Here is a 27,896-nt window from a genome sequence, read left to right as displayed (position 1 = left end):
AATAAAATACAAGTGTTTTGTGCATTGCACATATCCTACAACTCATTCTGTCACCGTAACGCTGAAAGCCCAAGGCTTGTTTTACAGCAATATGCTGCTCCCACCTAGGAATTATGGTAGTCAATGACACCTGCAGACTGCAGTGTGTTCGTTATGTCTAGCTAACTTCGTAATCTTGTCTTGTTTTGCTGTTTTTGAAGAAAACTTGATGAAATTCTAGTTTTTTTTTTGTAAGAGTATTTTTCGCAGCAAACGTTTACTGATTCTTAGAAATAAAATTTATATTTAAGCACTAAATCGCTTTGCGATTTTGGGAGCAATTCGGCCTTGGTTTTGCTCGGCCCAGTAATAAATTTCTCACAAACTGGCACCGGTGGTTGCCGATCCCTGGACTAGCACATTGATAATGCCTTTGGAATGCACATAGGCCGTTACAAATTGCATCAACCAACTATATTCGCTTCGTGATTTCTAAATCGTTTTCTAGTCTATGCATATGTGGAACTAAAAGAATTACTACAAATTTTACAACTAAAAGAAAAAACCTATAAAGATTTCGAAGAAATTAGATTTAAAAATCCAATCATCTTCATAAAAAATTAAAGTCCCAACAAAATGCAGCGGAAAAGAAATTTACTTTTCGTGTCAACCAAAGTTATGGTAAATCAAAACAATTACCCGCCCGTTTCTTCATATATTTTAACGAAAAAGAATGGTGAAGATTGAAAAAATATGATGACAAATTCCCATATAAAAACAGGCATGCAATGATGGTATCCCACAATGAAGTGCTTTATAAGAAATGTTGATGAAGCGTAGTGCGTGGACATACTACTGCAGTGCTGGATTAAACTACATGCTGTGGTGATGATACTTGGCTACAATCTCGCACTATCTGCTGAGCGCAAACTTACGGCTCGGATCATCAAGCACCGTTCTCATCCCATCTGCAAGATCAATAAAGATTAGCTTTTGTACAAATTCAAGAAACAAGCAAAAAGAAGTCACAAAAAGTACCCAGCCAACTGTTCACTATTGTATTGAAGATTCTAGATTTGCTCTCCAGCTCCATCTCAGTGCATCCGACATAGTTGAAGTGTCGGAGGAATCGGGCAGTGATGGGGTTTCTTCCTCCTCCAGGAGGGCCCATTGCGCACAAGAACGAGATGTCAACAAGAGTTCGAAAGGATCCTAAAGACATAAAGATCACGCGAGATGTTAACAGATTAATATCCCTCTTTAAATTTTTTTGCAAATTGAAGATAGCAATTACAATATATCCCTATATCAATATGGCACGACGATGACCATTAAATATACAGTAAATACTGTATACAGTATAGTCACAATTGGTAAAATGGAAAATATGGATAACCTTCAAAACCTTATTTTATTTTCTTGCTACAACTTCAAGTAACATCAGAATAACAATCCCGTGCTACAAAAAAAAGTAAAACAAAAATTCTTATAACTTACCAATCGCCTTCCTGTCGTACCATCCATTGTGGTCCATCCACTGCCGAAGCAGCTCAATCGGTGGCTGAGCTCCGTATTTCTCCAGTGCTGGCATGTTGAGATCATCGATGAAGAAAACGGCATACTTTCCCAGCGGAGGAGCGAAAACTCCCTTTCTCCGCTTGTCAAGCTTTCCATCAATCAGATCCTGGAAGAAGAAGAAGAGAGGGGTTTCATAAAATATCATTACGTTTGAAGATTTTAGACTTGTTGTATCCAGGCTTACACCTGGTGGTTGAAGATTTAGATTAAGTGGACGGGAAAGCAATGAAGCCAATCTTCATGGCCACCTTCAGGCACAGGTGTTCAGGTACAGGTGTTCAGGCATCTTCATTTTAGATTATATTGTACATTATTATTATTGATTTATAGCCAAACTTAAATGATATTGTTAGAAATTGAATTGCATCAAATTGATGCAAAAGACAGCAGTTTGTTAAATCGTAAGAAAGGTGAAAAGTTCACGAATCTACAAAACATGTGAATGATCTAGCGTCAAATAAAATTCATTAAAAAAATGCAATAAAATTCTAACCCTTAACAATACCTGACATATAAGACCCTTTTTTTCACCTTGAAATGTAAAATTAATTTGAGAAATTCTAATTCATTCTTCAGCTTGCAACATTAAATTTATGTTTCTATTCACCTGTGTTTGATTGGCAGATGTTTTAGCCGAAAACATCATAAAGTTAGGAATGTATTCGGGAGGCATACCCTTGAGAAGCTTTTCAGCCAAAACCACGGTTTTTCCGGTTCCGGTTGGGCCGACAGTCAGAATCTATAGTTGAAATATAATATGAAATTTTAATTGACGTTGATGTTTTTAGTATCCACAATATTTTACTTGACACAAATTACACAACCCAGAGTATGAAGCATAGATAGTTATAACGGAACGATGAAGATAGATAGAGCGCAAATAAAATTGCGATGAATGGTCTTAAGATATATGGCTGACATTTCTTACTACTTATAAAGCACAAACCAGCATTTTAAAGATATTTTCACAAACCAGCATTTTAAAGATATTTTCACAAACCAGCATTTTAAAGATATTTCCACAAATCAAATGCAAATTGTTATATAAGAAGTTATAATATGTGACAAAATTTACCAAACAATTGCTAGTTTCGAATAGGTATTAAGAATCAGGAAGAAGTATTTTTACTTGTTTTTTGTGCATAATCAGCATTTCTACCAGCACGGACGTCCTAACGGTGTCAATGGTTGGTACAATGATGTCAGCGTAAGGCAGTGAGGGTGAAATGACAAATTTTGGAGCTGAATCCATCCAGTTTCTCCATCGGACCTGTGACAGACAGCATTAGTATGAGATTGGTAAAGTAGAATTGATGGATGATATTGCACTGTTAAAAAGTAGGCGACATTCATACCACTCGTGAGTCGGTTGTGACTTTTTCATCGTCGTCCAAGTCAGCTGAGCCTGCTTGCACTTTCGTGATTCCTGCGTCATCCAGCTGGTAGTCATACACAAGGCCTTCTTCAGGAAATTGAAGTTGAATCTGGAGTTGAATAAGTCAGGTAAAACTTTTTGACTTGAAAGTTAACTTTTGTCGGCTCGATAGAAAATGAACTTGATTTGAGATGTAAAAAAAACACAAAAAAATGATATAGAGACTTCAATAATCACATTTATCACGAGTTACTGTGCATTCGTTTGAACAGCACCCAAAAATTCCACACTAACAGAAAAATTTCCATTCAAAATAAGTTCCCACAACTCCACTTAAATGATTAAAATACAAATTAGTGCAAAAATAAAGAACTTTTAAGATGTTTTACGTTTTCTTCGGCCATTCGTTCTCGAAGGTACTGAGAAAACTTCTTCCTCCCATCATTGTCCGTCGTTCCTCCCACGCTCCATATAAGAGCAAAGAAGAACCAAGGTTCAATCAACTGTGACACTTTTTCAATCTGTTCTTCAGAAAGAGTATCTTGTCCCTAAAATTATGAAATGATATTAAAGCTTTTTGCATAGACAGAACGTTTGGTGTGGAAGTCTACTCTAGAACAGGGTTTCCCAAAGTTTTTTGGGCCACGGACCATTATTTCTGAATCTGTTTATTCGCGGACCCCCAATACAAAGGTAAAAATGAATAAAACCGAATTTTGTTTATTTAAAAAACTGACAACATCAATGGGACGGATGGGATTGCTTCTTATTACATAAGTCATCAATTCTCGGAGTTATTTGTGAAAGGCAAACTCGTAAGTCAGGGTCCACAGAAAGTCTGGACCTGTATTTTGTCTTCATGTTGGTAAGAGCTGAAAATGCTGTCTCACACATGGTCGTGGAAAAAGGCAATAAAATTTTAGTTGCCTTTTGAGATAGCAATGGGTATTCCTCCACAACACTCAACCAGAAAGATGCAATAGCTGTTTGATTGAAACTAAGCATTAAAGTTCAATCAGATGATAATTCGGCTAATTCTTCTTCTTCGCGTCCTGACAGATCAGTCTTTGTAACAACAAAAGGGTTTAAAATCCAGTCAAAATTATCATATGTCTCTTTTAAAAAGTACTTCTTGAAATGTGCAGAAAGCAATTCCAAATGTTGTGTAACGTCAGAGAAAATCAACTTTGTATTAATTAGGGGTTTGTTGGTAATGTAGTCACACAGAACAGGAAACATATCAACATATCAATATTATCATTTATCCTTGTTTTCCATATGTTGAGTTTCTTTATGAATGCTGTTATTTTGCTTTGAGTAAGTAAAAGTTCGCATCTCTTCCCTGAAGTGACAAGTTCAATTGGTTTAGAAGGTTAAAAATGCTTGCCAGGTAGGCCAATGCAAGTTTTCCAAGCCAAATTTCATCGGCTACTAGTGAAGCCAAGTCAGCATTGTGCGCTTGCAGGAAAACTGAAACCCCTCTCGCAGTTCAAATACGTGCTCTACAAGTTTTACTAGTAGTCCAGTTTTAATCCGGTGATGTCCCCGTTACCGAGGGTGGCCGGATTCACCTCCAAGTGCCGCAATCGCCTTCGCACCCTGCCTCCACATCAATCTGTCTAACGCGTCTTCTCTTGGCAAGCCCACCTTTCTGCTTTCTTCCTCAACTTGCCTTTTCCACGTTTTCTTGGGTCTTCCTTGTTTTCTACGACCTTCCACAAGCGCTCTTCTCAAAACATCATTTTCATCCCTTCTCAAAACATGCCCATACCACCTCACACCCACCAGTTAAAATGAGAATGTTCAATACCAGAATTTTTCGTAAACAACTTTTTAACTGCAACGAAGGTGCAACAAGTAAGATTTACGATACTGGATAGCAAAAGCTTTCGAAATCATTTAAGTTGTAAAGAACTGCGGCAATTATCTTTGACAGGGTACGTACTGTACAACGTAGCCTATATGCGTGACTTTCTAATTTCTAGTCATACCGCCACGGACTACCTGTGCAGTCATCGTGGACCACCAGTGGTCCGCGGACCACAGTTTGGGAAACCCTGCTCTGGAAAATGCAAGAGTTGTTCTTAATAATTAGAATTTTATTTCAAGATGAAAAATTTACAGCACATGCACAAATCTTAATTATGACAAGAGATTAAATAAAATTAAAGTTTGTTCCTAAAAATTAAATGCATGCATATCGCTGCAGCTTTTGTATGCCAGTATGCGACAAAACGGTTTGAAATTAATTTATTTGAAACTTCGTTTAACTTTATTAACAAAATAACTTTATTTGAAACTTCGTTTTCAAATAAAGTTATTTGGAGTTAAACGCCAAGCGCTAAGAAGTTTTTAAACATTCTAGATCAGCAGAAAACGAGCTGTCGTACTTTCATATCCATTAAAAAGTATCAGCAGAGACTCATTCTACCGTGTTTCATGCATTAAGCCACATGCGGCATTCTAAAGTTGCAATTGCATGCAAAAAAAGAAAAAGGGTTTTCCATGCGACTTGTCTTAGCTGAAAAATGGCCAAACAATGTGTCCACTTCAAGGGGAAAATGATGATGCAATGAATTATTGTTACGTTTTTTACATTAGTTTCGGGAAAGAGTTTGCTTTTTTATACCAAAGACACATTGTAGGCAAATTTTTTTGCAATTTTTGAGAGAGTTTCTAAAACTGCCAAACGGAGCTTTGAGCAAGCACAGGCAGAGAAAGCATTGCCATCTGCAGCAACCATGCGGTAACTTACAACAGGCAGGTATTTGGCAAATCTCGGATCTTTTCTAATTTTTTCCCGAAGTGCAGCGTCACCCTATCGTAAAGGTAGTTAAAAAAAAACAAAAATAACTTAGACATTACGCCATTGAAAAACTTACGTGTCTCTATTCGATGACGTGAATAAGAAAATATATGACGTAACACTGAGGAAGAAAAGTTATTTTTGAAGGGAATTTATTTGAACAAAAATGGCACTTAGATGTTGTACTGTATATAAAAATGATGAAGCGCACCAAACCTGTACAAAAAGTTCATATTCTTATCAAAAAATCTTTTGCGCTCAGTGGTTAAATCTCTGCTTTAACAAAAAATCCTAAACCTGTTACCTCTTTCGGCACAAGCGGGGCGAAGAAGCAATCGAGAAAGTTGAGCAAACTGAAGGTGAGGTTGGCATCCACTGAAGATACCATTTCTTTCACTTGCTTGCGAATGAAGGTCACTGACGACTACACAAGAAGAAAAAAATCAAACAGTTAGAAACCGGTGAGCTTGAAGGACACCGCAAATCAAAAGGTCTGGAGGGCATGTTTGTTAACACATTTGCTGTTTGACTATGTCAGACAATATACGAAACCAACAATTTCTTCACTGTTGTGATGGCAAAGCCTTCATCTTGTACTGGCAGTTGGCGTGAGGTCGACAAAAAATGAAACACTTTTCTTCATAGAAAACGTGATAATGAATAGTTTAAATAAAAACTAAAAATTTATGTACAGTTTACTTTTGCCTACTGCAAAACAGTGTAGAGAAACAAGTGATTTCCTTCATTTCAACAAATAATATGCATATAAGATCCGCTGTAGATGCCGCTATCTCTAGAAGATCAAATTGCTCCACAAAAATGTACGCGCTGTTGGCTTGTACACAAAGGGAATTAATAGGCGTACGCTAGTTATGGAAAATCTTATGCAAACCAAAATTCTCATAGTTTTACTTGTAAAAATCGATCAAATAGACTTTGCAACTGATCAACATAAGGAAGAATGGTGTCGGGAACTCGCTTCAACCAGCAGTAGACGAATGGTGCCAGTCCAATGTAGCCAGGTTCCAAGTAAACCATGCCACATCGTGACACGGTGGCAGGAGATGCCACGGCTAAGTCAGCAACCTGACAAGGTAATGATAGAAAATTAATCTGTATACTTTTATAGTACATGTGAAGTAAACCTATAGTTGAATGTCTTCCTCAAAAAACGCTGATCAAAGCTAAGTAGGGAATCGGTCACTGGGTCTTCAAATATCAAGCCCAATCTACAATAGCTGTGACACGTTTAGCATTGCCAGTTGAAGCACTTTAACGGCAGTCAGTAATTAGGGTTGCATTAAATATTTTAATCACATTACTTCACAGAACACGTCAACAAAAATTCACTTTCAAGGCAAGAAAGATTTCAACGACGTAGGCTAGTTCAAAAATCATGTGATGATTTCTTGATGTGAATAATATCAAGTGATATCAAACGACAAACAACCTCAAACATCATTGTCATGTGTGGAGTCAACTTGATGATTTCACCGCTGCTCAGACACAGCTTCTTGTTATCGTCCAGTACTGTGTTCATGTTTTCAATCCACACGGCGTCTACAGGACCGTCAAACATGTACCTGGCAGTACATAGGTAAGTAGATATGCTACATTTGCAAATGATTCAACAAGTAACAACAAACAGATAAAGGATTTCAATAAGGCGAAGTGAAAATTTTTCATTGCCCAAACTGCAGTGCTTTTCGTTTAACTTTCTCCAGGGGCATGTCGTCAGAATGAAGTCAACGTAAATGTGGTGAGTCAGTTATAGGTAGCCAATAATTATTTCTCTCTTCTTTTCCCCTTTCTGGTTCCTTCTACCTGCTGTCCTATAAATATCTCCACATTTATGTTTTATTCTGATGGCAAGCTCTTGAAGAAAGTCAGACGAAAAGCACTGTAGTTTCGGGCAACGAGTAACTTTCTCTTCGCCATATGCAAGTTCTGTACTACATATCAACTGTTCATATAAAGTATGTATTGTTGTTACGAAGGAAAGATCCTCCCTGACAAGTATTACCGTAACTTTAGATCTAATAACATAAAATCCATCGCTTGTTTAAAAATACAAGCAAATTACCATCTTTTGTCAGGATCAGTAGCAGCCACACCCTGTCTGATAAGCGTGGAGAGAATACCGTCAGTCCACTCGTGGGTCATGGCATCAAACTCTCCGTACAACTGACCCATGGTGATTGATTTTGGGTTAAGCACATTTGTCTATTGAAAATATAAACGTAATTAAAGGGCACTTGTATGGTGATTGGCGGATAAGGTTATAGTAATACAGTCTTAGCAAAAAAGCAACACAATATAAGGCCTTTTTGTATACCATGCTTGTAAGGAGATGAGCGCTTTGTTGGATGATTTTTGGAGATACTTGGTTCGAACACCTTTCTATCATGTATTATATATCTTCAATGAAAGAACCCTAACTGCTAATTGGCAACTAGTTAACTTACATGCACGGCTTCATAAGTCCCGCCACTGATCGACGGTTGTCCTCTGAGCTGAGTCAGAGCTTTCGCAAGTACGTTGTAACATTTCGTCTTTCCTGAGCAGGTTGGACCGACCAACATGAGGCCGTGACGCACGACTGTGGTCTCGTACAGCTGGATGCACTTTGTCACGAATCCTATTAAGGAAAAGATAACAATACTACAGCCGCAACCATAATAAAATACAAAAACTCAACCACTTAATATTTAAAACCAAATAACCCATACAGCATAAGTTGTTATTTTTAATTTATTTCAACGTCGCAAGACGTCACTAAGACGCTAAATGAAGTAAAATAATCTTGGTAATAATGCATGGATATTGGATATAAACAATGAAAACTATTAATACTACAAAAAGTGCTCAATGCCAAGCAAAAAACAAAGCAGAGCGAATTAAATCTATAACGTTGATTAATTGAAGAAAAAATATCTTAAACATGATTCTATGGATTCTTAGACAGAATTCTATAAACTTTTCAACCTTCAACTTCCTGTACTCCTAGTTTAGGACACGACTCCTTGATCGATTCCATGAGAGCTCCGTAATCAATTGCTTCCTCCTTGATCTTCGGGAAGAGATCGGACACAATACCACGGAAGAGCTTCAAGTCATCCAGGAGGAACTTGGGAACGTTGACATCTCTGATGGCGCGGAGACAAATCACCTCCTCATCCATATTCGGGTGCTCTCGTTTCAGGTTTCCTGGCAACGAGAAGGAAACACACAAAAAAATTATAATTTCTTTGTGAAGTCACGTGATCAAGCAAGTTATATTCGAAGTTGAAAGCGTCTTTATTTTTTTAAACATTTAAAAACGAGCATCGTTTCAAGATTATATAATTTTCGTAACTGAGCGCCCTGCAACGTAGGGCAAAAATAAAATGGTTTTGCCACGCCAAGAATACTTCTTTTGAAAGCCAAAACCAAGAGATTTTTCTTATTTCACTTTATCTAAAATGATTACCAGCAGCTGATATGACAGTCTTCACTGCCCTCATGCCGAAATCGTAGTGGTCCTGTGAGCTCAGTTGTTCCGATGACAATTTGAAGGTTGACACGATCTTCTTAGCAAGGTGCTGAAATGTTTCGAATGAAAATAACCAAGAGGTCATAATACTTTGTAACTCTATGTTTTCAATTAATCACCATAAGTACTTAAACATTTTAAAAATTAAAATATAGTTGCAAGTTACTAAAAAATTACCGACTGTTTAACCCAAACTGGGATCATCAGAAGGTTCTTATTCAAATAGAATGAGATATTTTAATATATTATATTGTATTTGAATTAAAATCTTCTGATCATCTCAATCAGTGTGAAATAGGCTATATCGCTTTTTGTAGTGTTGACAGTATTTACTGTATGAACATTTTTTAATGTAAGTTTTGATAAAAATAGTAAACGTGTGAACAAATTATATAAACAATATAGGCTACAGTGACTTGAGTACAAACCTTCGCATTGCTGAAACCAAAGCTGTACAGTGAAATTTCAGCAATCATGGCATAATCGGGAACCATCATAGCAACTGGACGGAAGAGCGCCTGAAAGTACGATGCAAAAATCTATAGTTCCGTTGCAAACTATTTCTGTTAAAAAAACGTAGTTATCGGCTATAACAACAATAAATAAACCATTTGAATGCAAACACCTGAAAAAATCAGGCTAACTAACCACTCAAAGCTGAACTTCCGATGAAAAATAACTTCTTTTTTGAAGATTACCTTCAAGTTATCTGGCAACTCTGTTCGTCCAGCGTATCCAGGGTTCATTGTGATGAAAACAGCGCACGAAGCCTTCAACGAGATTTCAACACCCTCAAACATGAACCTCTCCATTCTAGCAGCCTGTGCGTTTTGAATCGTCGCGATTTGCTGGGCTACAACCGACAGGACCTGTGGAATAACACGCTGTGCTTAAGAGATGACTGGTAACAAAACGATTTTATGTAAAACATTATGGCATATGCTAACAAAGCTTACTATAGGATGAACCATAAGTTTGCAAAGTTTGCGCACGCAAGAATGAATTGTTTTGTTTTGTTTTATTATCTTTATCCTGCATTGCGGGAAAGCGGACTTGAGCGCTATGCATCGGTGTACGCCTTCCGACGTACACCTGACCCACGCTGCAGCCGACTGCAATGTCTGTTTCCGGTTGTCTACTCTACTTATGACTTAAATTTAGTACTACCCATTACTCGAAATCGATCACTGGGTAGAGGCAATTATCGTAAAGTTTCTTGCCCAGAGAAACAACAGCAAGTGCGGGTGGCTGGAGTCGAACATGCAGGCTCTCGACTGCGAGCCCAACGCGCTAACCACTCGGCAGCCGTGGCCGAGTGGTTAGCGCGTAAACGCGATAAACAACACGCGATAAACACTCCTTCTTTCGTCCTTGAACTGATGACACACCGTGGCCAAAAAGCACAAAATGTCTAAAAATGGTTTACTTTGGTAAACGTTTACTTACAAACTTCATACGCTTTAGACAAATATCGTATTTTTAATCAGAAACACGGTTTGCATCAAATGTATAAATCAATGCTATTGAATGTATAAAAATAACAACTAACCTCGATGTCAATCCGGTTGAACTCATCAAAGCAAGCCCAAGCTCCAGAACTTGCCAGACCTTTGAAGAACTTTCCCATAGCCATAAAGTCAAGTTGGTCACTGCAGTTGAACACAACGGTTTGAATAGCCAGAGCTTTGCCTAAATCTTTCGTTGTTTCCGTCTTTCCGGTGCCAGCAGGACCAGCTGGAGCTCCACCGAACTTCAAGTGCAAAGCTCCAGTCAATGTCAAGTAGCATCTGCAGCACAAAGAAATATTGGTCAGGAAATGTTGTGTGGACGACTATGACGCGATTAGGCAGTGAACGCATGGACGTTTGAAAAAAAAACAAGGAAAAAAGTCAAATGTAGTAAGTTTCAAACCTGCACTTCATGATTCCAACTGCATGTGACATTTTATACACAGGAAAAAAGTCGTGCCATCAATCGTCAAACTTTTACCCAGTGCTAAGCTTATAGGGTGTGATTCAACCTTATCATACCACTGATCAGTTGAGACAATAAACAAAAAATGATGTGCTGCGAGGAAACAATCGGCCACCCCCACTAGTGGGGAACAAACCGACGATGGACTATGATGATGATGATTATTCTTATTAGCTACCTATCAGTCAGCGGTGTAATGACCAATCTGCCAGTGTTGCCAAGGTATTCGTATCCGTACGGAAACTCCGCGTTGACAGCGCGCACAAACATGTTGTTGTTTATCCAATAATATCTGTGAAAATAAGAAGAACCATAAAAACAAGACAATGTTTGCAATGCGGTCACGAAAAGTTCGTCTCAGATGATTTCATTATCAATCTAGTATTTCAATACAAGGTAAGTTTTCTTTGTCAGTAATGATGATGTTTAAAATAGGTTATTGAAACAAGACCAACAGAAGGAAAAGGTGGCATAACTACGAAAATTTAAGACGTGCATACGATGAAGACAAAGCTTACATGCAGATGAAAGTAAATTTAGCACTTATAAGTTCGGCACAATTTATCTTACATGCGACATTGTTCGAAAATACATCTAACGTTTCATTAGACAAAACAAACCGACCCTTTCAAGAAGTTGATGCATGTAAAAGTTACAGTAGGTGTCTGCGTGGCATACAATACAAATATACGAAGCATCATTACAACAAAGAAAGCAAAAGTGCTGAAAACATAAGATAAACAGATTGAAATTTCAAAATATGCAATCACCGAAGTTGACTGATCCATTCAAAATCGTTGACAGTCATTACTTTTTCCTCGCAAAGGTTTCCCACCACGTCTCTTGCGTGCACCTGCGAACGAGAAATATGAGAAGTAGCAATGGTTTTGAAACCTGGTTCTTCTGACAGCAGATTACTGAAGCCTACAGAAATATCACGTGATGTTGAAAGTTGCTTTGAACACATACGATCATTTTGGATCAAGAAACGTAGCGGCTCACTTTATAGACTAAATACAGAAAAAATGAACAAGGTTTTCAGTAACTTTGTCGCAACAATGCAAACCAATAAAGACAGGGTCTTTATGACAAGGTACACTGGTACAGGGTGCGCCAGAAAACCTATCACATTTCAAATTGTTACTATACTAAAGCTGTAGCAGTCTGACAGGAGGTTGAATTGAAATTTTGCAGCAAAGGACTTACCATTTGTGTTTCAGGTTTTAGTTTTTATAAGTAAATAGTTTTTGTGCAAATTTTTTAAATTTTGTATCGGGATGTAAAATGGCCTGGACTGGCGAACACCGTGCATTTATTGTGGAAGATTTCCTTAGAAATGGGAAAATTAAGAAATTTTAAGACTCATTTCAAACTAAACCGTAACGATCCTGGTCCCAATCGAAAATCTGTAATGCTCTGGGTCAAAAATTTCAGAGCTACGGGTTCTGCACTAAAGCGAAAGCCACCCGGAAGGCCTTGAAGTGTTCGCACTCCAACAAACATCCTTGCTGTAAAAGAGTCAATTTAACAATCTCTTAGTCGTCCAGCTCGCAAGCACGCCTCGGCATTGAGGCTTTTCAACGAAATGAGCAAAATACATCAAATGATAACCTTTTCACTTTGAGATGAGACAATAAGTGTTTTGATTGCTTATAAATTTTGTCTCTTTTCCCTAGTTTGAAATGTGGTAGGTTTTTCTGACGCACCCAGCACAATACCACACATTTCATGCCATAGATTACATCAAAATGATGTAGTCGAACGACTGTGAAACCGCCTTACCTCAATAACGATAAGAGCTGACATCATCATCCTCTGGAGAGAAGTAAGTTTTCCACGAACCAATCCAACGAGATCGTTCAGCATTCCTATCAACCTCTCGTGCAACTCCGGTAGTTTTCCAGCTTCAATCGCCTCTTCCACCATCTTGGCCCAATACACTTGAGAACCGCCAATCACAACTTGGCCTGAAAACAAAAAAACAAAAAAAAAACATATATGGTTGTCGTCAGTTTCGACAGTGCAATCTAATGCTTTAAGATTTTTAAGCCCTTCTTGCTTAGGTTCATCGCAATATCGATAAATGATAGACAATTTTAGTTATCTTAATTACATACACATAGAAAAAATGAAGTAACATACAGTATCATTGTTTTGATATGACGTCATTGTTAGGTAGATGATTGTTTTAAAATAATCACTGCGCGCATATCAATCTTTTGTAGCAAATAAGTATTTGCACAAAAGCAAATCTTTAGAAAACAAATAAGGATTAAGATTGCTTTGATCTGAAGACAGTTTCCATTCAAGCTTACCAGGCCATTGCAAGACCCATTCTGTCCTTTTGGTTTCAGGATAAGCAGCTACAGCTTTGCTGCATTGGGCGCGGACCGATTCCATCATCACTCGCTCCACTTCTCCCAACCAATCTTCAACGTTCCCGGTGGGATAAAGATCTTCTGAAAACTCGACGTGCTCCTGCTCTCCGGATATCATCTCCGTCATCCGCATGTCCGACTCGAAGTTGATCTATGAAGAACGAGCAGGATGAAAGTTACAATGATCCTTGGTTGCATTTTGTATATTTAATGAAAGATAATGGATGACTACTGAGAAACTATTGTCACCTTGTAACTGAAATAACCATCTTTTCCATGGTTGTTTTTTACTAAAGACTAAAAATATCAAATAAATAGTGATAAAAGTACCGTATCACTAAATATTATTATCTTCTCTAGCACATAAAGAATCTAAACAGTCATCTGTCCAACAAAAATTAAACTTGAAAATCACTATTTGCATTGAAGAAATTGAAATAAATGTAAATCCATCGAAATACGATCTTTAAAAACTTGATATTACGAAACCTTGAAAATGTTTTCAAAGCACTTCTTGAGATGAGGTTGAACGGCGGTTGGATCTTTAGTTTGTGAAAGAATCTCCAACAATTCGTCATCAGACAAGAAGTAAAATCTGCGTCAAGAAAAAAAGTATATGCAGTTCCCTACTGTCATCTAACGAGCTATCGGCTTAATCTGTTAACAAAACACAACCAAAAACAAAATTTGTTTTATTTCATTTTATATTTTCAGGAAATGCAAACCAAATTTGTAAGAATAGGTTTTACAGTAAAATAGTGATTGAGTTTAGCTTTCAAACGATGATGCACTTTAATCTGTTGCTACAAACCTGGGAAAAGCAGCTCTCTTTGTTTCAAGATATTCACTGAGACCTTTCTGGACCTGTTCAAGCAGTTTGTTGCATTCCTTCAAGCTCTCAAGCAATCGAGCATCCGAGCACAAAGATATCACCTAAGAAGAAGACCAGCCCATATTAGTGTTAACAACTGCAAAAGCTTCCCCATGCGTTTGTTGTATCTACATTGATGTTTTTACTTTAATTGCTTTACTTTGTAGTTTCATTGTCAAGTTGTATCGATTGGCATTCAGGTGCGTGCAAGTTAACCGACTAACATTTTGCTTGTATTATTATAGCGTCGGGTTTAGGTCGTTTTTGTTTTAGCTCATCCGAGCCGTTCCAACATGGGTTGCCTTGTGTTGGCCCTGTGTTGGCCGTGCCTGACAGGAATCACGATGCACCTAAGCGTCCACACGTCGATAACGTGACGATCCAGGTCGTAAAGACATATTTTCAAAGAACTTCTGAGAAGACAACTCCACCAAACTGTCCACAGTGCAACGCCCAATTCAGTCCACAGACCATCTTATATTGGAATACCATTACCCAATAACCCAGCATCAAGGAGGATACCAAACCGCCCACCAATGCAACAACGTCCCATTGGATTGGATGAATAAAAACTGCTTGGACTTGCAACACAGTTTCTCGACAGCGACAACTCTCTAGCAAAGTGTAATTTTTTTCGCCAATAAAAACTTTTAAATTCTTTAACTTTAATTAATCAATTAAATTGTTAAATTTTTTAATTTAAATTCTAATTGGCACAAAAATTCGCTGGAGTTTGAATTTCAAAATTAAAACTCGTCTCATTTGCCATTTTAATCATTAACGTCACCAAACAACTCTCCAATCCGAAGAACGAAAAATCAAAGTCAAATCAATCGGAAAAATGAAAAACTAAAGCTATCGAAACCAACTTTCATTGCACTGAAGAGATTCCTAAGATTGAAAGTTGGCCTCTGTCTGCAGTTAGTATTTAGTTATGCCCTATTAAGAGTTTTCTTTTACATCATAACAAAGAGCTTTAAAGTCATGTCATTTCACTTTGTGTAGAGCTGCACGTGCTTTAGAGGTTGATGATCTTTTTGTTCACTTGTTGAACCTATATAAAGTAGTTTATATCCTTTGTGGATCCTTCTCCTGCTTCATGGGTCAATCCGACAGATGCTTGCAGGTGCAATCGCCTTTTTTTCATACAAATGCAATCGTACCTGAGTGTTTTCATTTGCATTCTTCATTAATTTCCTCCACATCCTCTCCATGGTTTGATATCTCTTTCCCTCCACCGGAAGTTGACGGTTGATGTCCTCTGAGCTGAAGATTGGCTCCAAGTAGAGCCAGGAGCGCTGGCATACAAGCCACTCATCCATGACGTCCTGGAGGATGAGTTATTGAAAAATAACAATTAGAATTTATTGCATCGCCTTCTTCAAGCAAAATCACTAAAGCGCTGTGGTTGGAAAGTTTGAAATAAAATATGACAAAATGCAATAAAATACAACTAAACTCTCAGTTTTATGTTAAAGAAAGGTCTTTAGTTGAAAAAAGGGCATACGTCTGGAACAACTTGACCGGTCTAAGCAGTGACATATTGGAGCAAATATCGGAAGAGGCCATGTTACAGCATATGCGGATCAGCAATGATTCAGAATATAAACTTAAATGAAAACTTTAGTTCATTTACCTGAGTCATGTTCAACTTTCCCTCCCAAGTGCTGATTCTCTCTTCAAACGGTTTCTTGTAGGGGGAGAATGACATCGTCTGTGTCATCACAATGTGGTCATCCAGCAGTTGAGAAGCTTCTTCTGGGGACTTTATGATGAAAGTTCCCGTTTGTTTGTAAGGTTTCACCTAAAAATTAAATCTACAACTTTAGACGAGTTTTAAAGTGAATTTGAAGATGGGAAGAGCATGTCTTTATTTCTTTACAGCTTTGGAACAAATTTCTTCGGTAGTTTTTTTTAAATTTAATATATAATTTAATAATTTAATTTAATATCTTATGTTTTGCACCTGATGATTGTTATCTAACATGAAACCTTGGGTAGAGCATAACTTGTCCTAGGTCCATATTAGTTTTACTGTAATTGTTTTAGCTCTGCTTGCTGCATTGAGCACTTTATTTGCACCTGCTGCAATTTATGCCTGGAATATATTTCAATATTTATTTCTAAAACTATTTCAGTTCTACTACTCTCCGGCAACAAAATACTTGTTTATGATAAAACTTACAGTATATAAAGCTTTTTCTCCACTCAAACATCTGTTGCAGAGTCAATTACCTCAAAATTGATCGGTTCCCATTCTTTCTCCATCTTGTCTAGAGCTTGTTCAATGCTGAATTCCTTTCCAGCAACTTCTGCCACTTTGGCAATCTTGTCGATGTGTTCGTCCAGCTTCATCTCAAGACACTTCTCGAACGTGAGCGAAGCCTGGACAAAATCGTTTCGTAACAACAGAAAACCTGATGGTGTCACACAATTGCAAAAAAAAAAACAGGCCTACAAAAAGCTAATTTGTCAACATTTTTGCCATACACTCAATCATGGTAAAATTAAGTTGATTTTATAAGTTTACTCACGAGAACTTGAATTCGCCAATTTATTGTGGTACTCTACATTTTTAATTATTTTATCATTCTACGCATCCTTTTCGATTATTGGGAAATTTAAAGGGAAGATTTTAATGAAAAATTTACCAACGACTGACGACGTTTTACTGTATACTGAAAATTTACTTACAAGATTTGTAAAAACTGTTTAATAAAAAACAACTTTCAAACGTTTGTGTCAAGCAGAAAATTGATTCGGGAGTTTAATTGGGACCAGTTTACAAAACGCCAGGAAATAATTATTTTGTAATCATGCCATCGTTTACCTTGGGTTGGACAGAAAAGCCCAAATCTTTGGACAACATATCCCAATGCCGGATCCTCATACCGGGGTTTCTCAAGCCTTGTATAAGTGGAATGTAAGGCTTGAAATCTTCGACTTGTGCTTTCATTCCCAGCGATACTTGCTGTACCCCTGCAATTGTTATATAGCGTTTGATTTATCCAGTTTCTCGCAAACTGCCTCACTATCCATCTAAAAGTGAAAGCTTTTACAATTCGTGTCACAATAACAGCATGGTCAGGTTGTTTTTATGCAAATAAAAGCTACACAATTTATATTAATCTGTCTCCCGAACACTGAGAAGTTTGGATGTTCATCAGGATTATTATATTTTTAGCAATAACTGCAAAAAAATCTGTCTCCTCTCGCATCGAGCATTCTTGCGGTTACTTATTGCATGATTCATGCAACATATAGAAGCGAATGCACGTAAAGGTTTAAGCCTGGAACAGACATAGCATCAAAAAATAGGCTTACAGTTGTATGGCACTTGTTAACAACTTGATGCGTGGGAACGACTTCGATAACTATTGTACTTGAAGTGAACTTTTATGAAGCCACTGACCACAATAAATAAAACTAAAGTAAAACAGTTATGAGCGGTAAAATAGACTTAATGCGAACAAGTGGCTGAATGGTTATTGCCTTTGGCTCTGGTGCTGGAATGTCTAGATTTGATTCCAGTTTGGGTAGAGACTTTAAAAACGGTACCGATTTTGTTCTTTCTTGCATAAGGCAGCGAGAAAAGCCATATAACAATGTGTTAACATCGTAAATATGATGCAAAATTGAAAAGTAGTAGTTTTGCTAAAAGCCCTTAGCAGTTGTAGAGCGGCAATAAATAAATCATGCCATTATTGCAACAAGTGACCGACCAGGTATGTCTTTGAACTGTTTCCCACACTTGTGAAGAACCCGGAAGCTGTCGTTCACGTTTCGCTCCAGTTGCTCAGCATCGATTGACGTCAAGGGGTCAGACATCCATGACTCGTGCCACCTGATCCAATCAGAAGTGGTCGTCCACAAGTCCCGGTATGGTTGGAAGTCTTTGACCAGCTTGCTCAATTTATCGTACTGCATGGTGGCAAGTTTTTGGACGTTTGATGACGGGTTAGTAACGTGTTGATGACGTAAACAAGTTGAATTGTAGCGGGGAAATAGGATGTAAAAAACAGTTACCAAAATGAAAATATGACGTTGTGATGTGATTAATAAGGTTAATAAACATGAAATAGCAACGAGAAAAACATTATGAGATCAATGATTTCAAGTTGGTAAATTTGAACACATTTGAGTGTTGAAGAAAATGTTTGTTGGATGATAAAAGAATGTTATGAACATGAGATATGCCGGCAATGGTGATGACGTTGACGATGATGACGATGACACGATCAGTGAAGATGGTAACATGAAACACAAAAAAATTTAGTTTAGAATTTTCTAGACTACACAAACACAATTAAGGACGTTGTAAGTCGGGCTTGGTCTTGCTTACCTTTCAAAATTAATAGGGCCGCCAAAACTTTGTCAGTTTTTTTGATACTCGTTCAGGCCAACTTGCTTTTGCTAATTTCATTCATTCAGAAACTTAACATTTTTACTTGATTGAGAGAACGTCTATTCTCGGACGGAGAAAGGCTTTGTATCACTGAAGCAGGCCTAGCCACCGAGTGTAAACTTTCTGCTGATTGTTGAAGTGTCGTCTGTAAATTTTGCCATCCACCAAGTGCCGGTACATGAAGCTGTTTCCTTAAAGTGCGTCTGGTCAAGCGGACACCCCGAGAATCAAACCATCGTTGCTTGATCTTACTGGTCGTTCGCTTTCATAGTTGGGTGGCTATTTGCTTAGACCAATGTCGGGTTTAAGATCAATTTTCACGCTCTGACCTACCAGAAAATAAAAGACCCACCATAACCAACACGCAGGATCTGAGGGACACGCACAAATGCTGGTATAAAAACGTGGTGATGTAAGAGCAATTATATTACATAAAAGTAGGATTATTAAGTTATCAAGCAGGTATGTATGGCCTAAAAATGTAAATAAAATATTAAAATGCTAACAAAACCACATGACAACGTCAGCAGAGAACTAACCAATTCCGACGACTACACTTCCAAGTTTATGCAAGATTTAATCAACGTTCAACTATATTATTGCAGCAACAAAGAAAAACAAAACAAAACCTAGAAAAGTCCGAACTGTGACACAAGCATAGTTCAACGACAAGTTCCAAATGAGCGCATCATCAATATGCACTTAAACAGCACAAGTATTGGCAACGCAGCTGCGCGTTTAAAGATCCAAATGTTTTCACACTATAAATTTTTAATTTTTAAAGTATCTAAACCAGCTTACCGAAAAAAGCGAAGATTTTACAGCTGAAGTATAATGACTTAAAAATTAGCAGTGTCAATAATTTATAGAGGGATACCAGTGCAGAAAAGTGATAATCCTGCGATAATTGTTGCTGCAGCTCACATGTTGACGAAAATGTATAATTAAGCTTTTTCACATTGCTCAATGCTCAGTTGCCCAAACCGTGATAAGCATCGCATTTAAAAATACATAGTGACGGTAGTGATGAAAACAATCATACACTAACAAACGCTTTTTCCGTTGCGCAAGAATGGACTTATGCTTAATAGGGCAAATATGTATTATCATATACAATACAAGGCGTTTTAAATGAACCATAAAATGGATTTCTTTTGTATTAATTTAACAGGAAGGCGCTGAAATGGTAAATGAGGGTTGCTTTTACTGATAAAAAACAGTGGAATACTTCCGAACGATTTTCACAATGCAAATGTTACGTTGGCCATTTAATAATATGCCCACTACATCATTCTACAACACTAAATCATGAAAGGAATCTACCAATTCCATCTACAAAAAATTGACATCAAGCTGTGTTAATTTCATCACGTGGCGATTTTTCAAGGAACTCATATTGTAAACGTGAATAGCCTATCCGCTACGATGACCTAAGCTACAAGATGATAACGACCGCGAATTTGACACCAGGCAGTCACTCTGAAGACAAGAGCAAAAGGCAACCAATACTGCACACAAAGCTGCATAATAGACATGTTCGAAATACAGCTATTTCAAAGCACCTTGATTTTGGTTTCGCTTCGTTACATTTCAAATTAAAACAATTCTCGTAGTAAATTAAGTAATTTTTTAGGCTTGCAAGTGCTCAACATACAGTAAAAGTTGAAGTGTTTCATTTCAAATTATTGTTATAAACGGACTCTTTCGAACTAAAAAAAAAATATTTCGAATAACTCTGTTGTTGCTATAATCAAAAACAAAGCTTTGAAAACGTTAAACCACAGCACTAAGTTTATGAAAGCTAACGTTAAACACGGTTTAAGTTTTGCCAAATAGCCAACTTTTGCAGAAAAATTAGGTTGGTTAAGAGTGGCTTAACTATATAACGTAGTTATAAAAAATTATGAGGGAATAGTTAATCAACTACTTTTCAGTTTCCATTTGTTTGAAAAGTTTTGGGAATGGAAAGTTTTTCTTACCAAAAATGTTGCTGTCAAGAGAAGCAGCTGGAGCGTAGTGTGCAGTATTAGGCCAGAACAGCAATTTTCAATTCCACTTCAAAGTAGCAGTTTGAAAACGGGCCGCCCTGTCTCAGGAATAACGATGACTTGACCCACGCTGACCAAAGAAACCAACCAAAATTGCAGGACAACAACGTTGTTTCATGTTTATTAAACGTAAAACAGTGTCATTTTCTTGTTAAATTGACTGCCTCGTGATTGCCGGGTAAAAGAATAAACTTTGCATCGTTAACTGTCAGCGCATAGCTTCCAAGAAAGCATAGCTCGTACGTAGTCGGTTATAAAGGTGTATCTAGTGTTTTGAACAACACACAGCAACTTGTGGCGACTTGTTGTTGTCCAAATGTTCAACACTAGATGCACAATAGGCCATTGTTAATGAAGTAGCGCCGAAGTCGGTAAGATTTTTAACTAACACGATAGCCTATAATCATTTAAACTCATTATACCTTGCAAATATGGTATGTATATTATACAAAAATAGATTGAGTGTGTGGAAAAGGCTCCTTTTTAACTTTAATAGCGTTAATGAAAACACAAAATGTATAGTAATTTAAAAACTCAAAAGTTGAAAAAATCTTACTACTTAAAAATTTTACTATTTGAAAGATAGCCAATAATTAGCAAAACCCTACAGACTTACACGACTAATGTACACATACAATCAAAAATTATCACAAAGTTTAGTTCAGTATTAAAAATGTTGCTGTTTTAAGTCAGACTGATTTGTAATGACCAAACGGTAATAAACGTTAGTGAATTGTGGGACTTTTAATGCAATTTCACAAGCATTGACACTACATAAACTTCGATGTCGTGCAACAGGGTTATTTTTGGGAAATTGTAAACGCGTGAATGCGCTGGCAGTTGACAGGCAAGTTTATTCTGAGACAGAGTCATGAATGAAAAACCGTTTTGCTTTTTGCGGGGAAGAAAAAATAAAATGACGTTTATTTCAAACCTTGAAAAACAGAATAAAAAATTCATGAAAATGAACCTGCAAAAAATAGAATAGTTTCGGCTCGAGAGCAGGTGCACCACAGTGTCGTCTGCATCAAGCATAATAAATAGTGATCGATGCAGCAGAAATTTAGTACAGAAGACTAGTATTTGTAATTTAGTATGTTTTTGAAGCAATGTAGATAAAAATTTTGTAGCTCAGTATTAAAAGCAGTTTGTAACTTTTCATTTCAGTTATTTTAGTAAGGTAGTAAATTTTATTTAATAATGTGGAGACGCAGTTTGAAGGTAAAGCTGAATAATAGAAAAAAGAGTATAATATCTCACACTTGAGTAGGCTACCATATTATCATAAAAGATTAGTTTATAGCCAGATAATGGTTTCGACGAGATAAAGTGTCGTCACTTGAATATTTCAAACAGAAATCTATACTTAACTTGCATTGATCACAATGTTAGATAAACTTGTGACAACAATCTCAATTTTCTTTTATAGAGGAAATGTATTTTTAATGCCGCCTCTACTTTTGATTCCACGTATAAGTGAAAATGTATTTTCTACAAAGCTGTAAAAATTTTCATCTGTGGTTTTGTTTTTCAAATTTCTCACAAAACAAGAGGCAGTGTTTTTTATATTGTTTCTGACAAACTTCTCACATTGACATTTGAAAGTGGTTAACAAGAATGGGCTTCCGCAAGGCAATCAAACGTCGTGACAACAACACAAAATTTTACAAAACAACTACTCAGTCTTTTCACTTTCGACGTGATACCTGCACAAGATCATAAAAGCAACAAACCAACAAAGTAATACTTTAATTGTACACCGTGCCAAGTACTTCGGGAAAAGCCGTGCAGATGACTAACATTCACAGAAAGGCTGAAATAATAATTCGTATGAAAGTAACCAGTCACATCACCGATACATACGTTGGTAACGGGCATGTCGAAGAGACGCTCTCGCTGGTTGTAGACTTGAGATAGGCTCTGACATTCTTTCAACTGCTTGTTGATGCGTCGGACTTCGTTGGCCACTTCATGAGCTTTGCCGATGTCATTGTGCGCGGCAAATCCAGCCACCAGCATCTTTAAAGTGTAATAATTAGGTAAAGTTGCAAAAGTTAAAGAGGATTAACATTAACAACTAGAAATAAGTTAATCCCTCAACATAACTTAATAACTATATGAAAATCAGAACTAAGAACAGTTTTATGAAAAAACAACATGCAGAATAATTGGGGAATCTGCTTTTCCCTTATGTATTAAGCATTACTTTCGCAGTTTAAAACTTCAGCAATATGTACAACTATATTTTGCAACAATAATAATGCTTTGGTACGAAGATTCGAAGTTCTCATGTTCACATATCAATTTTCTGATGACCAAAATTCATTTTTGGGTAGCGAACTGGCGTAACTACAATGAGAACCACTGAACCAGCAAAGCAAGCGGTTGGCAGTGCATTACTCTAATAGGGCGCTTTTCGTTAGTCACTTTTTCTCCTTGGCGATTCGTGACTCAGATGGGAGACGCCTCATTTATTTTGTAATAGTTTCATAGTAAACATTGATCGCACATCCCTTGAGGATAATGCGTGATGGTTCGTGGAGGTAGAGTGTCATTTTTTCGATAATTATACAGTAGTTTAAAAATTGATAAAATGGAAATATAATGGGGGATATGATTTCTTGTTTGAAAACAAAGATTAGGAATAAACAGAATATATCTTTTGATTGCCATACTTGCAAGGTGTCCAGTTTATCCTGGAAGTTGTTTTGATCTGCAAGTTGGAGCTTGTGGAAGTGAGCCTCCAGCTCCTGGAGAGTGGTGTACGTGGTTTCCATCTGATCTTCCAACTTCTTGGGCCATCCAATGGCTGTCCATCTACAAAAACGAGCAAAATTCTGATGATGACAGGTATGTGAAATTCAACAAAAAATAAATCAAGTGGATAAGTAGATAAGAAAATATTCTTTTCTAGGGATATAAGCTACCGCTACTATGCATCAAAAACCAACTGTTTCTACGTAAAATTGGACGCATCGCATTCATAATTTAAAATGGGCGTATAAAATATTTTACGCTACGCATTGACATGCGTAAATGGGTTACCCACTATCGTATTTCACAACATTAAAGTATTTTTATTATGCAAAAATTGACATTCACTAAGTATCCATATCCATGTTACATACAAATTATAATCGACTGACAATCACACATGGCAAAAAAAACAACTAATCTGGTGGTCTGATACTGAAAATAGAAGTCAGCTTAATTGTTAAGTTACATCTTTCCATCTTGGATTAAGCTGTCGCGTGCTTATGTAATTCTTTATTGTGACGCAGAGTAGCAGAAAACTAGCAGCAAAGTCAAGTAGCGTATAAAGATTTTGAATCAAAAGAGATTAAAATCGGCTTTCATGGAAGTCCAACTTATCTTCAAAACTTGAAACGGCACAGGTCAACAGTAACTTTTAATCAGAGATGGCTTATAATATAATATATGTTTCTAAACGTATTTTTAACGCTGATTTTAAAACTGTTTTTATTTTTAGCACATCAATTTTTTTTTAAAGATATTTTCGTTCTTGAGGTTTTTGTTCTATAAAAGCTTGGGCAACGAGGATTTCACCATTAGTTTTTGTTTCAAAACATTACTACAGGACACCACAAGCTTTGCGAAGCCTTAGAATGAGACTTTATAGGGTATTTTGTAAAAATAAAATTACACCAAGTTTGGCTTAATTCATAAATATTACTAAATACATAAAATAGTAAGGTACAATTATTTTGAAAACTTCATCTGCTGGAAATGACGAGCGGAGATTCGAAATCAGGAAACAAAAAATACATCTAGAAAAGTGTAGGCTACTTGTATTTTGGATAAAAAAAATTAGTAAAAATTTGTTGACCAGTGATTTTACCAACCTTAAAACGTGCTTGATGTGGGTTGTAATGCTCTGCTAAATTGAGTGACAAGCAAGTGAAAATAGTTGGATATTTAACGTTTTTTAACACAGTGAAAGGCGAATATTTTACTTTCAAAAGAACGTTTGAATTATTTTTGTCACATTGACCTTAAAAGACAGACCAAGGGACTATTCGTACCCTCTTGCTATTTTATGCTCAATAGCTAGGTGAGATAAGCGTTTAAATAAATAGTTAAAAAAGCACACTATTGAGATCGCAATTTTTCTTTTGATTAACTAAAAGAAATAACTGAGTTAGCCGTTTACAGTTTTAATTCACCGTAACCCTCTATGATGGCATGTTGCAATACATTTGTAGATCCCCATTGGCTAATGCAACTTATAGTACAATCTAAAAATACACCAGGAGCTGAAATCAACATATTTTAATAGTTTTTATGAGTTTTTTCAATTATACAAGTTTTTGTGCACCCCCAAAGTCCTCGCATTTATTATCTCTACCCTCCAAGAACGAGTATTTCCACTGACTGTCTCCACTAAACGTATTCACTACAATAAACTGAATAAATTGAAATGTCATTATACAACAGAATAACGTAAACGAGTCATCCACATATCGATGCGGAGGACGCATTGGTAATGTGGCCGTGAAATGCAAAATGGTCAATGAAAGGCTACTTGTAGCTATACTTCGTACCTATGCTGATCACCAAATAAACACCATAATACACCACACTTGTACAATAAATGGAGCAGTATCAGAAAAGTACTTAAATGTTCGCTGTGCCCCGGAAAACCTTGCAAAAATTTAATGGCAATGGGGCACAATGTTTAGCTTCGTGGGGTTGTTGATTTGATATTTTTACGTTGATGTAACGTAAGAAAACGCTGACATAAACAAATAGAACGGTCGTATAAAAGCGAAGTAAAATTTATCTCAGATAATATCGTCGCCAGGATGAGAAAGATGAAGACAAATTCCTAAAAATAACGCAACGTGCATTTGAACAGTACAGATATAACAGTTGAAATATTGTATGGTCAATGTGGGTGATGCAAGCTAACGCGGTTTTATTTGATGATCAAGCCCACTACACCGTATGAAACACAAATAACTGTCACAATAGTTGCTCTTCGAATTTTTAAAATAAGCAAAAAAATTGGTAAAATGAAAAATTCTTAGCCCTGCCAATGAACGCACTCTGGTTACACTATTTAAATGTCCTTCTTTATGCACAGCTAATGCCGCTAGAAGTAAGTCGTTGGGGCTCCAAAGACACCCTTGAACAAATGAGGTTTACATAGAAGTAGCAATAAAGTAATTAAGTAAAGTGTAAGCTAATAACAATATTGTAAGGCAAAGCCAGATTTGAGGTGTAAGTCAATACTCTAGGATTTTAAGCGTTTACAACAGCCATCCAGAAATCAATTCTTACTTAATAATAAATCTCGCTGAAACCAGATCATTGTGAAGAGTAAATATTGTACTTATGACTAAAAAGCAACGATTTTGACAGAACCAAAACGCACCATACTCTATACGTCACAGCACATTGGCTACAAAATAAGTTTGAAATAAGCTACATACTGTAGAAACCAATTGTAATATACGCACCTTGCATACGATGTACGCGTCAAAGAATGAGAAAAACATTAGTAGTTTGTCAAAAATGGCAGATCATGGAAATAGAAACAAAAACTTAGCAAGCTAAAAGGGGGTGAGATCAAGACCATAATGGTTACTGAGGCTTGTGCCATGCGTGCCTAGGACAGATCTACTCGTTTATTTAACACCAACTGATTGGAACAGTTTATGAATACTGAAAAGTTTGAGTGTTTATCAGGATTATTAACTTTTCAAGCAATGGTTGCAATGTTCATCTGATGAATGCGAAAGTGAAAACAGAACATAGGAGTTCTTTTATTGCTTCACTGACGTTTCGCGTACCATGACAATGAGCATCCTCAGAGCAAACAAAGCATTATCATGATGCGCAAAATGCCAGTGAAGCGATAACAACTCGAATGTTTCTGTTTTCACTGTCGCATTCATCACATGAACGCTACAACTATTGCTAGAGAATGAACAGATCATGTTAATGAATAGACCAAAGAAAAACCGCATGCGTAAAAAAGAGGGGTCTGCTACTATTCGGTGAGTCCGATTCGGTGAGTTCCTAACCTCTAACCCCTAACTTCTAACCCCTAACCCTAAAACGGCAATGATAATTAGGCTACGGTACCCGATAATTTAAAAAAAAAAATTGAAAAAATCACCGAATAGGGATCGGACTCACCGAAACGGGCCATTCCGAAAAAAGAGAATCTACTAGCAATAGCGATGTTTATCGCTTTTGAAAATGCGATTCATAATTAACAAACCTTTCAAACTTGTTAAAAGTTAATGTTGGTAAATTGTTTTGGATTGCATAAGGAAGATAGCAGAGCGATCTTGAAAAATTTTTACAGCAACAAATCAGCAAAATAATCTACTACACAAAGAAGACTACATAATCTGGGCCAGGGCCAAATACTTTGAATTAAAAAGATACGATTTTGTTCAAGTGTAGAAGTCAAATAGGGTAATCCATTACGTTTGTAGTCCTGCGCACGGAAATGTCAATCGCCTCCTGTTTTGAAACGTTGAAAAATAGTGATTCTCATTTCAGTTGTAAATTAGAATTTCTACATTACACCGCACTTATTTGAAATCAAAAAGGTCATGAATCAATACAGGTGCTTCCAAACAGCATTGTACCAACTGATCGTACTCAGTGCAGAGGAGAGAAGAAAAGCAGAAAAAAGCAGAAAAATATCGACAAAATAAAACCTTTGCCATGAGAAACGTCGAGTGCTTGAAACATTTTTTAGGTGTTGAAATCGATTTTGACTCGTCACGATTTTGATGATGAATAGAAAGATTTTTGACGTAGGTCATCTTATTTACACCTTTGCTTCCGAAGTAGGGTTATAATAGTAGCTAGCTTAAAAGTTTCCAATGATTAAAGACCTGAAATTAATAAAAGGTAGCAACATAAAAACGCAGGTTTTGTTGGCTGAGTAGTAGATAGAACCTGTTTCATGT

The 27,896-nt window shown here is 36.8% G+C and overlaps 1 protein-coding gene across 1 annotated transcript in view; it reads right to left on the bottom strand.

Moving 5' to 3' along the window:
- LOC145780285 (dynein axonemal heavy chain 1-like) overlaps window positions 1-27,896 on the bottom strand; it is a 76,435-nt gene that overhangs the window by 25,103 nt on the left and 23,436 nt on the right. The window contains exons 18-48 of the mRNA XM_082591988.1: window positions 23,622-23,763; window positions 22,810-22,965; window positions 18,216-18,414; window positions 17,324-17,472; window positions 16,729-16,878; window positions 16,130-16,297; window positions 15,657-15,821; window positions 14,434-14,555; window positions 14,112-14,217; window positions 13,560-13,773; window positions 13,027-13,211; window positions 12,015-12,097; window positions 11,423-11,536; window positions 10,820-11,057; window positions 9,969-10,139; window positions 9,699-9,788; window positions 9,208-9,319; window positions 8,724-8,945; window positions 8,204-8,376; window positions 7,822-7,961; window positions 7,189-7,321; window positions 6,651-6,824; window positions 6,043-6,162; window positions 5,688-5,750; window positions 3,322-3,480; window positions 2,913-3,041; window positions 2,687-2,827; window positions 2,165-2,296; window positions 1,477-1,663; window positions 1,018-1,191; window positions 915-947 (exon numbers count right to left, since the gene is read on the bottom strand). Of these exons, the coding sequence (XP_082448114.1) occupies window positions 915-947; window positions 1,018-1,191; window positions 1,477-1,663; window positions 2,165-2,296; window positions 2,687-2,827; window positions 2,913-3,041; window positions 3,322-3,480; window positions 5,688-5,750; window positions 6,043-6,162; window positions 6,651-6,824; window positions 7,189-7,321; window positions 7,822-7,961; window positions 8,204-8,376; window positions 8,724-8,945; window positions 9,208-9,319; window positions 9,699-9,788; window positions 9,969-10,139; window positions 10,820-11,057; window positions 11,423-11,536; window positions 12,015-12,097; window positions 13,027-13,211; window positions 13,560-13,773; window positions 14,112-14,217; window positions 14,434-14,555; window positions 15,657-15,821; window positions 16,130-16,297; window positions 16,729-16,878; window positions 17,324-17,472; window positions 18,216-18,414; window positions 22,810-22,965; window positions 23,622-23,763 (4,544 nt within the window). The remainder of the gene's footprint in view (window positions 1-914; window positions 948-1,017; window positions 1,192-1,476; window positions 1,664-2,164; window positions 2,297-2,686; window positions 2,828-2,912; window positions 3,042-3,321; window positions 3,481-5,687; window positions 5,751-6,042; window positions 6,163-6,650; window positions 6,825-7,188; window positions 7,322-7,821; window positions 7,962-8,203; window positions 8,377-8,723; window positions 8,946-9,207; window positions 9,320-9,698; window positions 9,789-9,968; window positions 10,140-10,819; window positions 11,058-11,422; window positions 11,537-12,014; window positions 12,098-13,026; window positions 13,212-13,559; window positions 13,774-14,111; window positions 14,218-14,433; window positions 14,556-15,656; window positions 15,822-16,129; window positions 16,298-16,728; window positions 16,879-17,323; window positions 17,473-18,215; window positions 18,415-22,809; window positions 22,966-23,621; window positions 23,764-27,896) is intronic.

The sequence above is a fragment of the Aplidium turbinatum genome, chromosome 11, assembly GCF_918807975.1.
Source record: "Aplidium turbinatum chromosome 11, kaAplTurb1.1, whole genome shotgun sequence".
Classification (NCBI taxonomy): Eukaryota; Metazoa; Chordata; class Ascidiacea; order Aplousobranchia; family Polyclinidae; genus Aplidium; species Aplidium turbinatum.
Note: the sequence above shows the minus strand (reverse complement) of the source record. Positions and strands in the feature narration are given on the sequence as shown.